The sequence below is a fragment of the Xyrauchen texanus genome, chromosome 21 (genome assembly GCF_025860055.1).
Source record: "Xyrauchen texanus isolate HMW12.3.18 chromosome 21, RBS_HiC_50CHRs, whole genome shotgun sequence".
In the NCBI taxonomy this organism is placed as follows: domain Eukaryota; kingdom Metazoa; phylum Chordata; class Actinopteri; order Cypriniformes; family Catostomidae; genus Xyrauchen; species Xyrauchen texanus.
This window is the reverse complement of record NC_068296.1, coordinates 29006770-29025579: the sequence shown is the minus strand read 5'-3', so window position 1 is coordinate 29025579 and position 18810 is coordinate 29006770. Positions and strand designations below refer to the sequence as shown.

The 18810-nt window shown below is 38.1% G+C and overlaps 1 protein-coding gene across 3 annotated transcripts in view; it reads right to left on the bottom strand.

The window, feature by feature from the left end:
* Positions 1 to 683: 683 nt before the first annotated feature.
* hipk2 (homeodomain interacting protein kinase 2) overlaps positions 684 to 18810 on the bottom strand; it is a 130923-nt gene continuing 112796 nt past the window's right edge. For all 3 annotated transcript variants that reach the window (XM_052152029.1, XM_052152030.1, XM_052152031.1), the window contains exons 11-15: positions 11437 to 11613; positions 9633 to 9962; positions 8758 to 9005; positions 7561 to 7721; positions 684 to 7472 (exon numbers count right to left, since the gene is read on the bottom strand). In XM_052152029.1, the coding sequence (XP_052007989.1) occupies positions 7020 to 7472; positions 7561 to 7721; positions 8758 to 9005; positions 9633 to 9962; positions 11437 to 11613 (1369 nt within the window). In that variant the 3' untranslated portion in view covers positions 684 to 7019. The remainder of the gene's footprint in view (positions 7473 to 7560; positions 7722 to 8757; positions 9006 to 9632; positions 9963 to 11436; positions 11614 to 18810) is intronic.

The window sequence follows — 18810 nt, the reverse complement described above, 5'->3', positions numbered from 1 at the left end:
CCAGGAGCTTCAGTTAATGTTCACATCAACCATCAGAATGTGGAAAAAAAGTGATTTCTGTGATTTCGACTGTGGCATGGTTGTTGGTGCAGATGGGCTGGTTTGAGTATTTGTGATCTACTGGGATTTTCACACACAACATTGTCTAGAATTTACCAAAAACAAAAAACATCCAGTGAGCGGCAGTTCTGCGGACAGAAATGTCTTGTTGATGAGAGAGGTCAACAGAGAATGGCCAGACTGTTTTGAGCTGAAAGAAAGTCTACAGTAACTCAGATAACCGCTCTGTACAATTGTAGTGAGCAGAATAACATCTCAGAATGCACAACATGTCGAAACCCTGAGGCAGATGGTCTACAACAGCAGAATACCATGTCAGACACTTTATTAGGACCATAGTGTTTCTAATAAAGTGCTCAGTGAGTGTATATAATGTATCAGTTCTCATAAGTTAGGGGAAAGTCATGACATATTAACGTGATACTTTAATGTATGTTTAAGTTTTTGAATGTCTGGTGAGTGTGTAAATGTGTAGCCTACCACAGAGATCCTTTTTATTTGGTAAAATATTATATTGTCTTGTGTAAAATAGATTCAATATTGAAACCATAAGTATGGACTTGAAATGAGTCAGAAACTCAAAATAGCTGTGTGAAGAACCAATCAAACAGCTGAGACTGATGCAGTGACTTAACAGTTTAATGTAAATCCAAGACAAATTGTGATTACATTTCTACACATATACAATATGCATATGTGAGCATACAAATTTCCTTTAATAACTCGATTCACCTTGGAGACCGAAAAATGATCAAAAGTAACAGTGAATAACAAGCTATAACATAGTTCACCACAATGCGAGCCCCTTCACACCCTACAGTTAGTAAATAGAATGATTAAAATAACTATCTTCTTCCATAACCCCCTGTGTTTGTTAAAAATCCTCCATGAATTTACACTGCTGCTATCATTAGTTGTTGAAGCCTAATAAAATTCACTCATTTTTTTTCTACAACGAAAATTATTAAGAGAAGCACACAACATTTGTAATGGTAACACAAGCGCTTAGTAGCAACTCAGTTTTTAGGAGTTAAATCATTCTAATTATTGTAATTATTATATTTAATTTAACATTCTATAAAGCCAGTAAAATATCCATTCTCATAGCATACTTAATAATATTAGCCTAAGGTACAGGGTACACACAGTGCTACGTTAACAGACTGAAATAATAAGACATCACACTTCTTCAAATCCCCAATAAACAAAGCAAAATAATAATAAAAAGGACAATAAACATATAAGTATACCTCGAAATACTGCAGCACACATAAGCTTTGACAACAACTAATGTGGTACACACTACAGAGGAACCATACAGCAATCGACAAAATTAGGGTTCGGGGTCAGATGCTTTCTTAGGTCTTGAGACATTGTAGAAAAATATTTATTTTTTACATTTTACTGTGAATGTTTTGCTGCTGTGCAAGTAGAAAATTGTTCATGATAATGGCTGCACAAACGGCTACTCTGCATCACAGCTACATATCAGGTTACCGTGGTGACGTGTGACAAATTACATTTCTGTCAGTGTTTAACTGACAGCTTTAGAACTTTCACAAATTAAATCACTTGCATTCACTGGTGTTTGTTGTCCAAGCGTGAATAAATGGTTTTTAGACTTGTAAACTGCAGTAATAACTAATACATACAGATGCTTACATTTAGGTCACTCCATAGTACATTTTCCTAATTGGGACTTAGAGTTGTAAATAAGTATAAAAAAGTTGAATGATGAGAATTATTGGGGATGAAGATTATTTTTTACCTTCTTTGCTTCTAAAACAATGTATAGAGGATGGCCATATTTGGCCTCTTAGCACATTCACATATGTTAAGTTCAATGACCCCTAATATTTCTCTTTCTGCCCACACATGGAAAATAAATCATTTTAAAACATATATAGTACACAAGCAAAACAATGTGTCAGTATGTGGCCACTTCGATGAACATAATAACAAGAAATAAACAACAATCCTTTGTTATCTGCAAGCTTTGAGTTAATTCATAATCATGTGCTTTGAAATATTCTTGTGGTGATTTGGGTGCCATCCAACAGTTCTCATGGACTTGACCAGCAATGTTTTATTTAGGAATGTTTTTTCAATCATTAGTTTGGCGGGATCCATTGCTTTTGGGAACGCTGGTTTTTATGTGTTGATTGTAGGTTGTATATTTTAAAGCCAAAAATAAAAATAGCCAATACAGCACATCCCCACTGTTAAAGATTCATGTACGCTTAAAAGAAAAGACGGCAGTATTCTGACATGAGTGGTTTACATTATATGGCAATTTACAAACTGTAAATTGTATGAATGCTTCCTTCTAAGACATATCACATTTTGGTAATATAAAATAGAATTGGTAAGACATAAAAAAGAAAAAACATGTTACATCACAAAATGTTGACTTTTTCCTGTATTCAGAATTCCATAAAACAGACATTTACATTTGTAAGGTCAATAGGGCTTTCTATGATTTAACTCTCATTAAAATAAATTGATAATTTATATATTATTTCAAAACGTAGTATTGATCAGAGAAATGCAAAATCAAGTTAATGTAGTGAGACTTATTGCATTTTAGTTATTACTTAATGGGGTTACAGTCCAACAATGACAAGATATACATAACACAACAAAGATCATGTTTATCAGATATTTTAGTCTCAAATTTTACACACATTTTGCACTAGTGACCAATTTATTAAATATAATCACTCAGATTCAATTCATAAAGCCAATGTTACTATGATGGACAGCTTAAACAAAAAGTGATGTTGAAAGCGCCACCGAGCCACATTGTTTACACTATTCGAGCTAATCAACTTTAACCAGCTTTAAAAGAAAACTGACATTTTCTTAAAAACTTAGGTTAAGGGCTTTACTTTCTGATATAAATCCTTTATCAGATGTAATTAGTGATTGGGAGAGTTTTTTTTATTTATTATACACAAAGAGCACCAACACTGACACAATGTATGAGAAATCTACAAAAAAAATAGGGTAACACTGTACTCACACCGAAACAAATGACAATGATCTAAGAGAATGTCAATTTGTGTCATATATTTTGAATGTAATTCAAATTTTGTGTATTCTATTAATTTACACGTTTCTTTCTGGCACGGACCTGATCTAACCTGCTTTTGTTTTTTTGTCCAAATGTCATTGAAACACACTGTCTTTTACATTACAGCAATGGCCAAGTCTGTGCATCAATTACATGCTGATTATCTTTGGTGGGAAGAACAATATGTCCTTAAATGCCAGTAAAGCCCAGATTTGGTCATACAGGCAAGTCCCTGTGAGACTATAGAAATGGCTCCATCTGGAATGGAATGTTTTTTTTTTGTGACCAACAATGAAGGAGCCTTTCTTTAACTGTGAGTTTTGTAGGTTTGTTTAAGCTTCTATTCTCATTCAAGCACAAATACAACAGAAAAAAAAATCTATTGGCATCACTTACTGGGCTACAACATAACACAGCTTTTTGAATCAAACTGGCAAGCTATCAAAAGCTTCTATTTCAAAATGTAACTGTGTCAGACCTTGGCAAAGCACATTGACACAAGTCTATTCTTTCTACCATACTAGGGTACATGTATGAATACCCAACACTATGGTTTCATATATCGACCACCAGAAATAAAAAATAATATGCTTGACAAATAACACAATAAAATGCTTGCATTAATAAACATCCACAAAAAGTATTGCAACACTCTACAGGAACACAATATACCTAGCAAAATAAAATAGTAGACACATCTCAACAATGTAAAAACAAAACTACTTCAAATACAAGTTCTATGGCATAACATGAGGGCAAAAGGGATATATTCAATACTCCATATGCATGTGCCCATAATCTGAAGACATAAAAACAAAACCAACACACTAACTCTGGGTCCTAACCAGGCACAACGCAATAAGAACGCACTTCACAATGCAAAGTTTCCAGCGAAGACAACATTTCTATGCTATACGACATAATTGCAGTCAATAAAAATGTATCTGATGTTAACTGTACAGTTATGTGAAGCTGGATTTTTGAATCCAGAAGAGGAGGAAATACAAACTAAACAATGACACAATTAATGCGTTTACATGCGAACCAATATGCAGATAACTATCAAAAATCAGCTTATTCAAAACAATTGGGGTTATTGTCTGCTTTTGACATCAAAACACAAACACTTGTGCACATTGCCGGCAAGAACGTCATTAAAGGTGTTTACATGAAGAGTGAAACTGGGGTCATGGGCAAAAATCAACAAGTGTTGATTGTTATTTGCTGAAGTCTGAAGAACACCGTTAAGGCATTTACATGACTTTACATGCTGTTGAATGTAATGTCACTGTCATGACAGCAATAAAATCATTGAAGGTTGCCAAGACACTGTATTGTTGGTTGCTTGAAGGCATGCCTACTCAAATGCTGTATCCAACTGTATCATGAGGTGAATCACATGAGTTCAGCTGTTTTTGCATAAAGTTAAAGACTGCTCAATATTGTCGTGTCGCTAATGGCCTCTGTTGCCCATGACGCTTCAAATCGCCAGTTGTCATTGTAAATGAATGACTTCCGACCACTTTGTGTAAGCTTTAGTCGTTTATCGCTTTATCGTGTTGTGCCAGTTTAGGGCAAGGTTTAAATCAAATGATTGGCTAATATATCAATGTTAAATTAAGCAGCAAAAAACATTAAAACAAGCATTGGCCCACAGTTTTCTACACTTTCATTATCTCTTTACTGACGTGACGCCTGTATCAAAAGTGATTCCTACGGTAAGACAAATAGTAAAAAATACAAAACCAATTTTGATGTAGTCCCAATGCATGTTGTTGTAGCTCATGCAAGGGGGCTGTTGGAGCCCCTAGAGTGAACGTGACAATTAACAACCCAAAGGTCTTCACAGAACTGCTAGTGATAGCTTGAATCAGATTATGGTGTGCAGTCATGCAGTACTTACTGCTGCACGGCTCCCTTCAGCCAACGTGCTCAAAGCCAACATGCTATTCTCATTAAAAATGTGGAATTTGCCCTCTTCCCTTGCTCTCCATAATTTTCCACCAAAATCCACCACCATCTACAAGCACCATAGTGTCTCCAACCCCAAACAAGACTCTCTCTTTCTCAAACCCTCCCAGGTTTACGGTTTCTAAGCCATTTCTGCCTAGGCTCAGACGGACTGTTAAGTTCAGTCTTTCGCAAACAGCTCCTCTTCTCCAACATCTTCTCCAGGCCTGGTGTGCTTTATTTGAACATGTGCCGAATTTTAGCCCATGCTTTCCATTATTGATGAATTGTGTAGCCTGTCCTGCAGAAAAGACCAGTGTATGTTGTGTTTTGGATGCTGGTGTCTCCACCAGCCTCCTTAACTAGCTTAACCAGCAAGCCTAGCTTGGTCAACTAGCTTCACTACAGCAGTGCTGGTCCAACAGCACCAAACCAGCACAGAAATTCATACTTGTCTTAGCTGGTATTTCAGCAGGTCAATCTTAAATTGATTGAGTGTTACTTGGCTTTTCCCATCAAATATACATGAAATCTCCGTTTTATGACATTTACAGCCTTAAATCAGTGACATTGCATTGATTGTAAGATGACTAAAATGTATAGCTACAGTATGTACAGTAAATAAGCTATATACTGTATAATTATATCCACTACCCAGAACAAATGTTATTTATTTTTAAATGATGACTTTGGTTCATTATGCCAAGCAATTATCTTTACCTAAAAGTAAAACAACCTCATGCACGCAAAACAAGAAGCACATTGTAAGTGCTTTTTTTTGTTTTTTTTTTGTGAATTTACAAAATAGCACATAAATAACATTTTAAGGGCTAACGCTTATACCTGGAACTTAAAAACAGCTTGGGTAAAGATGTTCAAACTAGGAGCCAACACTCTGTCTAGCATATCTGGTTCTACAGGGTTTCCAGCCAAGTAAACTGTTGTAATATATGTAAGGCACTACGAGGTAACAATGATAAACCTAAGACTGTGAAGGAATATGTTGCACAAATGTGCAAAGGGTGTACCACATGTGACAGACCGCAACACACGCGCACACATGCACGCAAAACACACGACCGACTACCATGTTGAACATGCCTATGTTATTTTAACCACTTTGTGCAATCACATTGAAAGAGGAGAACAAAGAGTCTATTGGTATCAGAAAGGTTCTTCATTAAATAAATGGGTGCAGAATGCTACATTCTACAAAGAGGGGCCCGGCTAATGTTCTACTGAAAGACAAACAGTATTTTCTTTTCTAAATATTAACACAAACAATGAAAAGTCTATAATTACACTATAAAAAAATGTTGTTGTCTTTTCGGCATATTTCCAGAAGATTCCTCCCAGGTGTTTGTTGGAGAGCGCAGTGGAGTATATGCATACCATTCACCACATGTAATTTGGAAACGTTTAAGACAGTTCAAGGCCATCATAATTTTTGTTATTCTTTGAAGAGCAGCAGATATCCGTATTTCACCTTATCCAAAATTCTTAGGAATTCAAACATCCACATCGGGACTCGGCTCAACAGTCAGCGAATGATTTCAAGAATGGGAAACCAAACAAAACCTTGGTTAAACAAAACTCTTTCTCTCCCAAATGGCCTGTTAATGAGACCTTGTTGTAAAAGAAATTAAGAAAGCTAAAACTTCTTCAACTTCTATTCAGAAAAAAAACTAAAACCCAAATAATGAAAAGTTAACTGGCCCTTTAAGAAGGCAAAATATAACATATTTAAATGAGATCTCCTTCGTTTCCACTCAGAGTACACTTCCTTAATCCATCAGCATCTTCATTGTCTTCAAGTTTAAGCATGAAGGAACAAGGGGGCGGGGTTAAGGGTTGATGGGCATTCAGCTTGTCTCTCTGGGTGGGGTTAGGGTAACAAATGGTAAGCAGCGATTGGCTGGGCTCCAGTGTTTCATCTTTAGAGGTAAGGGTACTGGTTCATCTTGGTCGGGCTCAGCGGGTATCCAGTGTAGACAGTAGAGGCAGGTGAAGCGCTGATGTAGGTCTGATGTGCAAACTGGGCCTGGTACTGGCCATGGTGCAGGGTGGGTGAGGGCAGCACACGGTGGCCCATGCTAACAGGCACCTGATGGACAATACCTGGGGGGTAGCTGGCATGCTGGACCGCGTGGCGTGCTGAGCCCTGTGAAGCGACCAAGTGTGCCACCGTGCCAGTGGAGCCCAGGGCAGTGGGAGCGGTGTAGGTGTAGAGGTGAGGCTGCCCGGGCAGATGAGGTGGGGCCAAATGTGGGTGAACGTTAGCTGTGTGGGTGGGGCTGTTGTGGAAGGAGTACTGAGCCTGGGTAGCCATAGTGGGGGTGATGTAGGCTTGTTGCCGCCGGTTTCGGTCGACTGCCATATGCTGCTGGGCCTAATTGAGATAATATTACCATTTTAATGTTGCTTTTATGGATTAATACACAAAATAAGAAAGCAGACACGAAAGACTCGTGAAATACCTGACTTAGATTCAGAGGATGCTGCTGAAAGGGGTGTGGCCCCAAGCGCTGCTGCCGGTATGACCCGCATACAGCCATGCCCCCTGACAAATGGTTGTTGCCAGACAAACCTCCGTTGGAAGTCTTGAATTTGTAGGTGGAGTTCTGGTGGCTCACTATATCTGTTGAAATGGATTAAACATATTACGGACATCCTCTTTTACAAATATCATACCAATACAGAGATTACAAAGTTATTTATTTAAATAATGCATAATGTACAGTCAACTACAATCAGAAAATAAACTTTGACATGGTGTCTTTTATCACTGAAAAGTTATTTTTCTCTCTCCCCTTTTCTCCCCAATTTGGCAAGCCCAATTCCCAAAATGTACTAGGTCCTCGTGGTGGCGCGGTTACTCACCTCAATACGGATGGCAGAGGACAAGTGCTTCTGCTTCTGAGATAGTCAATCCGTGCATTTTATCACATGGCTCGCTGTACATGACACTGCAGAGCTCATGCTATTCTCCGCAATCCATGCACAACTTACCACGTGTCCCATTGAGAGCGAGAACCACAAATCACAACAATGAGGAGGTTACCCCATGTGACTACCCTCCTTTGCAGGTTACCCCATGTGACTCTACCCTCCCTTGCAACTGGGCCAATTTGGTTGCTTAGTCACTCAGCACACCCTGGATTCAAACTTGTGACTCCAGGGGTGGTAGTTGGTGTCTTTACTCACTGAGCTACCCATATTTGTTTATGAATGACACATTGTGATAAAAGTACCAATTTCATTCCATAAGAGCAAAATCTGTAAACTTTCAAACTTTTGACCGCCAGCTATTTTTTGCATGTGGTCAAATGAGGATTGAGACAGCATGTCTTCAATGTATGTAGTGAATTGCACACTAGTTATTGCTGATGATAATGTAATCATATATTCAATAAAAAATAACCTGTAATCTGACTGAGCACATATCACATCAATTTTATATAATTTAATTACTTGCACCTGTTTTTTTTTTTGTAATTTCATTACATAATCCATATTACATGTAGACCATTACTACCCAAAACTGGCCATAGCTTTGGCAATGACCGACATCTAGTGAGTCAGCACTGAGCTGTCACATTAAACTGGTTCTAGTTTCAGGCTGTGCCAAATATCACTCGTTCTCTGTCATATTATCAGCCCTTCTCATGTCTCACCAGGCAATAGTCTATCACACTCTCCCATGTTCTCGCCGTTCTGGCTCTTCAGAGGGGGGATTATGATCGTGCGGGTGTTCCCGTTGCTGTAGTTGTCCAAGACTGCACCTTTTGAGTCGTAGCCATTGGCATTGGTGCCATTAGCCCGGGACTCCACAGCATAAGGGCTGGTGTTGCTGGAGTCAGAGTCAGGGGAATCATGGACCGTCACACAGCTGATCACATTCTTCCTATGTTTGGATGACGTGCTGTGGAGAAGATAAAATGTGAGTCACTACGGCATAATAGTAAAGTTATTCAAACACTGTTTAATCATCCTTCAACCATCATACTGTAATATTTGTTAGCTTAAACCTTAAACTCTCCAAACAGATGTTAATTTTGAGGCATTATCCTGCATTTTCCTTGAGTTGAGTAGGCATTTTAGAGACAACATGAAAGTGAAATCGATCGTGTTTACCTTCTTAATAAATACTGTATTTTACTGTGCATGATTTATCAGTGTACGTTATTCCATAGAAAACAAATGCTGATATATAATCTTTCATCAAAATGTAATAAACCTGAACCTTTTAAATAATGTTTTAATAATAATAACAAATGATATCATAGCTGATCATAAACTAAATCCTGATGAATACAATTCTAGCCTTCATTATTACCAGCTAAATATTGTGTTTTATTAAAAAAATATTTCACATTACAGAAATGAATTACATTGCAAATGCTGTTTCCTGTTGTCCTTACGGAGGGCCATTGTTTAAATTCATGGGACCTGGGAGAAAACATTTACTACTGCGGGGAACCAATGAGTGAGCTACATCGAAATGGACGTTAGTGTCCCCAAAAGAGTGGACGTTTTTCATTGTGCTGACCTGGTGTTAGTGGGTTGTTTGTGGTCATCGTCCTCATCTGTGTCACTGCTAATGGTGATGATACTGACGGCTGGACTCGGGGTGTCTGGGATGACAATGGTTTGACGCAGTGGGTTGTGCTGGCCGTGGTGGTCTCGTGTAGTACTATATGCCTGCTCTACCCCCCACCCCCCTCCTCCTCCACCCCCACAGGTCTGTGATGGGGCACAAGTAGTGGACAGCCCATTTTGAACCACAGCACAACGCGGAGGGGTGTTTTCCTTCACTCGTTTAGATCGCTGAGGTGACGCCACCACCTGAGAGGAGGACACGTCATACGTTGACACGTTCCTGTGAAAGAGTGAAGAATAGCAGTTAAAATAATTTCTCCCAGAGAGTCTCCCAAAAACACTAAGTAGTTGCCCCATTTCCTCTCAAACAAATTATTAACCCCATCCTTCTGCTTGACCCCTTCTCGAAAGCAGCCATCCTCCCCATCTCCGCATACCACTTTGGAAATGAGGGGCTCCATCCGACTTCCATCCCCTTAAAATAACCTGCCTACCAATTATAACTCTGGTCAAAACCCAATATTTTTATGTGTTTATCCCCTAGATTTATGACCACCCCATCTCCAAAAATAGTCTGGGGCAAAATGAAATTTGAGTGCCCAACACATCACACACAAAACTCTGTACCTTCAACCAAAAAACTTGGGTTGTGTCTCCATCTTCTGATTGGTATCCCCAGAAGGTGGGTGTGTCTTTAAGACCAAGCCTATACAATCTAGAGGGGGTCCAATAGAATCTATGTAAAATCTTAAATTGCATAAGGCGCACCCTTGCATCTCTGGATGCAGACATGATGTTTTTTAGAATCCTAGCCCACACTCCCTCCTCCAATACCAAGTTTAAATCTTTCTCCATAATATCTTGATAGAAGTTAAAGCTCTGATCCCCAGACTCTGAATTAGCAGGGAGTAATACACTGATGCCTCATGACCTTTTCCAAAAGCAGTAATCACCTCTCCCAGAGTATCTGCCGCTTTAGGGGGGTGTGTGCTACTCCCAAAAACAATACAGAGAAGGTGGCACAGCTGTAAATAACTATTATGCTATTTATGTTAAGGGAATTGTAAAATGAGTGCACAGTTGCAGGCTATCAGCTAGTTTGTTTAAAATGGCATCTGTGGACTCCTCTTCTTTTTCAATGCTTTATGCATCATGGGTTTTTAAACAATCACAGGCTGCAGCACCTCCCAAAGTCCCTATATGCCCCAAATGTACCCACCCAGAGTAGGAGCTAAAATTGTCCCCCAAAAATGGCTTCGAGGAACTATTGTTCTATAGGGAAGACACGCAGGCTTGAGTGAAGTTTGAGATACCATTTATTTGATAGATGTAAAACGGAAGGTGATGTCTCTCTCTTTGGGGTAGGCCCCGTCCGGCAGTCCGAGGTAGTTGTACCCGGAACCGTCATGTCCTGCCGGAGATAGGAGGCAGGGGCGAGGAGCCTACCCCCCTGCGGGACAGGGCTCAACTGGTGGCGGTGGAGAGGTGGAGGTTGCAGTGTTAGCACACCGAAACAGCAATGTGATAGATTGTGAGCGAACTTATAAAGCATTGGCTTACGTGCGATTGGATAGGAGTTACCCAGCTAATGATGTGATGATGTGCACCTTCTGGTCTTCCCAATAGAACTACGCTCCACTTCCATTTCCTCAACAGCGAAAACGACAGGAAGAACTATTCCCGAGGAAAATTACCTAAAATGGGTTTTAGTACCTGCAGTTGGAAAGGGCTTATGGATGTATGTGTTGGCTGACCTGTTGTTCATCTGGTGCTGCTTGTTTTTTTTGGAGGAGTTATTGTTTGATGGCTGTCTCATGACATGAGCCACACCCACATTGAGAGGTTGCTGAGAGGGCAGAGTGACGTGACCCGCCAGTAAGGCCGGCTGTTGCATAATGGGATTGTAATGGCTGCCATGGGGATGTGAATTCCTGAAACAAACAAAATTAACAAACAAAATTAATCCATGTCCTATAAATAGTGTATTAAAACAAAGTGCTGTCCTTAATCAATATCTTTTGTTGTCCAGTAAATTTATCTAAACATAAAATTCACCTGAGGCAAGACTAGACTGTATTTTCTAAATAAATTATTTAGCTAAATGCAGCTGTTCATTACGTTTTTGTCTAAGTTACATTCTTTTTGGTTATCAGAACGTATCATTCAAAACCTCTCATAATCTGATTGAATTTAGCAGTGTCATTTTGTTAGTAGCTTTTTTAAAAAGAGTAGGTTGACTGCTACTTTATGAGCAGCATGTAGGAAGTTTTAAGGTTGCCTCCTCAACACTGAGAATAAGCTCCTTAAAAAGCTTCTTATCAGCTCCTTTCATGCAGGTCTGAACATATTCATTTTATTAGGGATCAGAATCTAGAACTGTATCCCATCTTCAGCAATCAGCAATTACAACAGTTTCTACTGTAACTGAAGAATATATGTAGTGCAACATTTGATCAGAGGAGGCAGCAGTGACTGCAGTAAACAGAGCATAGTGAGCTCCAATGGATCTCAGAGGAGAAATTCCTCACTCTGCAGTCAAAGTGCGACACTTTTCCAACAGGACTGTCTCAGGACAACTGAACCCTGTGGGCTGAGCTTAAGGCGCTAAAGTGATGATGTGCAGATGTCAGCACACATTTATCCATAATATGCTCAAGACACAAAGGTCAGCATGATCCGACTCCATTAAGCTGTCCAAGCCAAAGAAGCACTTCTACACACACTGATCTGAGACAAGAATGCCTCTAATACAAGAATTCAACATTAATTCTAATTACAGAATCCCCAATACAATATGCTGAACCAGAATATCCAGAAAATATTATTTTTCTTCATTCTAAATTAATAATTCAAAGGCTTAATAAATTAATAAATTCAATGTTGGCTTTGTAGGTGCAGACTAAGCAACCTAATCTAGGACGGGTTCTCAATGGCACCCACCCCCCAATGTCACTTTATTAAAAGTGTGGATTATATTATTATGAGTTATTATGAGTAATATACAGTACCGTGCAACACTGACGTGCGGTCTGGGTAGGCAAACTAGGCACTGCCTACCCTGCCAAAATTCAAAAATAAAATGTTTATTAATTAATAAACTTGTATTTGGATTTTTACTTTTTATTCTTGTGATTTATACATGCAATATGTGTGTTATTCCAATTGTTTAGACGTTATGATGACAAATGTAGCAGTTACGCATAATCAACTAAAAACAAATGGTAGAATAAGCAGTGCTTTTACGGTCCATTCATTGCAGACGACACGCGGAAAACCCATGTTGCGCATGCGCACTTCGATCCTGTATTCTTTAACATGTACGGCAAAAAGCACAAATCTGCTGTGCCTTTTGACGTAAATATGTTATGCCCGTAATCATCTCCGTTAGGTATCAAAATCGAGATATTTCTGGACATTTGCGTGGCTAACGTCATTACACCACAGCTAGCGTACATGCCTAATCCCCGCCAAATTCAAAATGACAGAACACCGGCCGTAATCACGGAATTAGGAAATTTTATAACCAAATATGAGTTAATTGCAAGAGGGAGGTCTACGCCAGCCTTAGATGGACTAGTACAGCAAAAGGGCCCAAAAAGTATCCGATCATTTCAAACTGATTGGTATGTAAGAAAAGATTGGCTATGTGGCTGTGCTAACAATCAGCGGCTGTACTGCTATCCCTGCCTGCTTTTTTCAACCAGTCAGACTGTTTGGACTTCAGCAGGATATTGTGATTTGAACAACCTGCCAGCAGCTTTAACCAAGCATGAAAAGTCGTCAGCTCACATCCAGTGTCAAATTACACTGAAAACCTTTGGAAAATCTCGGATCAACCTTGCACTTGATGAGCAAAGGAAGCTGAATATAACCTACCACAATGAAAAGGTAAAGGAAAACTGTGAGGATTTGAAGGATCTGATAAATGCATAACGTTCACTGTTTACGCGCTTGTGTGTGTGTGTGTGTGTGTGAGAGAGAGAGAGAGAGAGAATACACGATATACATCCTGATTTGTACATTTCTTGATATGCCGCGCTTATGCGTAACGTTCACTGTTTACGCGCTTGTGTGTGTGTGTGTGAGAGAGAGAGAGAGAGAGAGAGAGAGAGAGAGTACACGATATACATCCTGATTTGTACATTTCTTGATATGCTGCGCTTGTGCGTTTACGCTTGTGTGTGTGTGTGTGTGTGTGTGTGTGTGTGTGAGAGAGAGAGAGAGAGAGAGAGAGAGAGAGAGAGAGTGTACACGATATACATCCTGATTTGTACATTTCTTGATATGCCGCAATAACGTTTACTGTTATTACGTATTATTAGCTTAAACAATAAATCAGGTAATCTGGCTTTCATAACTCAGTGCCTAGCCTCTTTAAGACATCACTGCACGTCACTGCCGTGCAATAGTTTTAGGCACTTGTGAAAAATGTTGCACAGTGAGGATGTCTAAGAAAATAATGACATAAATAGTTTTCCTTTATCAATTAATGTCATACCAAGTTCTGCAAACATTAAAAAGCTAAATCAATATTTGGTGTGACCACCTTTGCCTTCAAAACAGCACCAATTCTCCTATGTACACCTGGATACAGGTTTTCTTGGTTGTTGGCAGATAGGATGTTCCAAGCTTCTTGGAGAATTCACCACAGTTCTTTCAATCTCTTTCGGCTGTCTCAGTTGCTTCTGTCTCTTTATGAAATCTCAGACTGACACAATGGTCAGTGGGGGGGCTCTATGGGGGCAATGCTATCTTTTGCAGGGCTCCCTGTTCTTCTATTCTATTTGCAAAAGGAGTTTTTGTGAGTCATTGTGAGTAACAATGAATCATTATTTATAATTTTTCATATATGCGTAATAGTATGCATCTAAGAACAAATGCAGTCAAATGTGGCCAAAACTTTCATTTAAGTATTTTTTTTTTAGTTGTTTATATACACTGGCAGCCAAAGGTTTGAAATAATGTACAGATTTTGCTCTTATGGAAAGAAATGGGTACTTTTAATCACCAAAGTGGCATTCAACTGATCAAAATGTGTCAGTCATCTACAATATAGTCAGGACATTAATAAATAGAAAATTTAGGGGGGCCTGGAAAGCTCAGCGAGTAAAGACTACACCCCTGGAGTTACGAGTTCGAATCCAGGGCATGCTGAGTGACTCCAGCCAGGTCTCCTAAGCAACCAAATTTGCCCGGTTGCTAGGGAGGGTACTGAGATTTGTCCTCCACCACCCAGATTGAGGCGAGTCACTACGCCTCCACGAAGACTTAGAGCTCATTGGGAATTGGGCATTCCAAATTGGGGAGAAAAAGGGGAGTAAATCAAATAAAAAAAATACTAAATAAATAAAGTATAGCCTTCAGTCCTCAAAACAATGATTCACTGACGAGTTTCTAGAGAAAACGGTTTCTTTTTTGCCATTTTTTTTTTTACCTAATATTGACCTTAAGACATGCCATTCTACTGGATAGTGTGGTGATTCAAAAACAAACACAAAGACAATGGTGCTGTTTTTACATCAGTAATGTCCTGACTATACTTTGTGATCGTTGTATGTCACTTTGGTTAGTTAAAGTACTAATTTCCTTCCAAAACAGCACAATCTGTACATTATTCCAAACGTTTGGCCGCATTAAAATTATCACATTAAAATTGGTTTATGTACGATTATATAAATAGATACAAATTAGAGGTTGACCGATATTGGATTGTGCTGATTTGATAATGTGTTGAAAGAAAGCCAGTTAATCTGCCAAATAGTTTTTTTTTATATTGGCAGCCCAACTACAATATTCTCTGCGAGTCCACTGTATTTAGTTCGTTGGGCGGAATTTCCAGTGGGCTAGATGAAGTGAGATTGGTCGGCGTTTTCTGTGTAGCCAGTCTCTGCTTGCTTGCATGTCATGTGGTTAGATTCTTGCTTTTTAAATGTTGTAAGAAATCCCTGGACAATGTGTGCAGTTAATGATTATCCTAATAATCAAGAGACACTAAATTTGTATCTAAAACAGCAATGTTATGATCAGAAACCACTCGCAAAGCAAAGCGCTCCAGTCCCAGATGTTGTTTCTTCCATCAGCTGCCTATAGAAGGATTGACTTAGGAACATCGGTTTGAAAAAGATTGGAATCATTTGTTTGTTTGCTCTTTTCACTTTACTGGCAAGAAGTCAACAGCAGTGATTACTTATATATTATAAATATTAATGATAATAATAATATGATCCACTGTTATGATCTGGCTACGATAGACGTCCAGAAACAGAGTGCAATGCGTTACATAAACAATAGCATTATTGTGCTAACAGGTGTGTGTGTGTACGTGTGCTGAAAGTTCATTAGGCATTTTGAGAGTTTGTTCATTTCTATACAGCGTTCGCCTTTGTGAATGCTTCACGTGTTTTGACATGGCATTATTACAGAATATAAAAAGGAATGGTGTTTATCCTGAACTTTCTGTGAGTAGTGACAATGTTTTCAACTGTTTTCATGCTGTGATGCTAAATGGCTAAATTCTACAGTTAAAGACCATTATTATTAGATGAGACATGTACAGTAGTGATATGTTTTATTACGTTTTATATTAATCGTATTATGTATGTCTTCCTTTAAGGGGAAAAGGTGAATTGGAAAACATTGTGGACATTAATTCAGTATCAATAAAATTAATTTGTACAGTGATTGTAATAATACATACTGTTTTATAGTTGCTTTACAGAGAACATTGAACTTTTGTATACAATGTTTACAATGTATGTCCAAATAAATATGATTATTTGTATAGCATGTAGTTCTTTTTGTCATGTACTGTTTATTGTGTGGCTGCTAATACATTATTTCCTACACAAGAACAATAAATTAAATCTATCAATAGGATCAGTTGTTCATTCAACACTGAAACATTTCATGTAGGTTATAGCAAGGTTTCGCTGCCCATCAACAAACAAATATTTGTATAAGCTTAAATATGTGGCTTATACAAGACACCCTCAACAAGGCCCTGTGACTATGAGGGCCCCCAGCCCTCTTATAAGGCCTTTTGCCTTTGTGTTTCTAATTAATTATTTTGAGCCACTCTATAATCTTATAACGCCACCTGGTGAAAGTTTCCATGCTCTTCAGGAAGTAGAAGACCTTGTAAAATAATTTCCAAAATAGCTACAGTCATATTTTAATGCACTCATCTTTTTTGTGTGAAATCTTTGCTGATTTTGATTAAGTAAAATTAACTATAATGTTTATATTGTTACTGATATTTCAAAATTAATATTTATTGAATTCAAGCAACATGTGCTTTAAATGTAATTATTATATAGAAAAATTGGTTTAAAAAATATAATTTTCAGACTATTATTTCATCAGGCTTTATATTGTTAAGCTTTACTCTTTGTATAAAAGGGCTGTCGAACAAAACTACTTATTATACACTACTCATTGCTACAACTGCATGTTTGCCCTACATTACAAAAAATAACTTGTGGTTGGGAAAAGAAAATATTTATATTTTACTTTGTGTGGTTCAAAAGTACTGAATAAACTAGATACAGTATGTAAAGTTTGTTGAGACAAACTATAATGTTGGTCTGAATGTTTAAAATGCTTAAAGTTAGAAATTTGTACAGGTTTAACATTAAGAAATAAAGAAAGAAGAAAGCACATTAAAGCATATTAAATGTGCTGTAAGCAATTTTTTTTTTATTTTTATGGAAAAGTATGCAAAATGCTCAGTGATGTATTTGAAGCAGATATAATGGATATAAAGGCTATAAATGTTTGTCAGTTGAGGATGCGATTGTGACACCGTTGACAGCCTCAGGAACAAAAAATGCTGCTCTTTTGCTCAGTTTTGGTCTCAATTATCTTTGGAGGGCGGGGATTTAGAATGAGGAGGCGTGGCTAATTCAACGGCTCAGTCACGTGAGCACCATTAAAGGGCTTGTGTGTAAGTTTTGAGAGCTGAAGTTTGATATTACGAACATTCTAAAACAGACTTGTAGTTCATTTAAATATTCTGTCAATGTAATATAGTCTAGGGGATTTTTGGACACTTTAAAAAGTCTTAAATTATGATTTAGCAGGGCTTTTTGAAAGAATAATAATGGTAGCTAAGCTGTAGGGACGTTCCAAACAGAATTTCCCAAAAAATGGCCAAACTATTTTTGAGCCCCACACCTTTCAGCCCTTCAAAGCTTTCATAATTATAAAAGAATTAAAATAAAATTGATCCCGGGAACCTTGCTAGTCATAATCTGCCCCTGCCTACAATAATCTACAACATATAACAATATAAACACTTAAAAGTAAACATTGTCATATTTCATCAACACTATACACCGATCAGCCACAACATTAAATCCACCTGTCTAATATTGTGTAGGTCCCCCTCGTACCTCCAAAACAGCGCCAACCTACCTCTCGGAATAGCATTCTGAGATGATATTCTTCTCACCACAATTGTACAGAGCGGTTATCTGAGTCATCCAGGCCATTCTCTGTTGACTTCTCTCATCAACAAGGTATTTCTGTCCGCAGAACTGGATGTTTTTTTTTTTTGTAAAGCAGCCCATATGGCGCCAATCAAGCCACGGTCCATATCATTGCCATAATTTTTTACCCATATTGATGTTTGATGTTAACATACACTGAAGCTCCTGACCCGTATCTGCATGATTTATGCAGCCATTAGTATGTGCCATTAGATGACTGTTGGATCCAAATGGTCTGGTTTGAGTATTTCTGTAACTGCTGATCACCTGGACTTTACTCAGAATGTATAATATATATATATATATATATATATATATATATATATATATATATATATATATATATATATATACACACACAGTTGAAGTCAGAACTTTACATACACTTAAGTTGAAATCATTAAAACTAATTGTTTAACCACTCCACAGATTTAATATTAGCAAACTATAGTTTTGACAAGTTGTTTAGGTCATCTATTTTTTGCATGACACAAGTCATTTTCCAACAATTGTTTAAGTGCCTCAAAACAATCAAAAGAAATCAGCCAATACCTCAGAAAACTATTGTGGACCTCCACAAGACTGGTTCATCCATGGGTGCAATTTCCAAATGCCTGAAGGTATCACGTTCATCTGTACAAT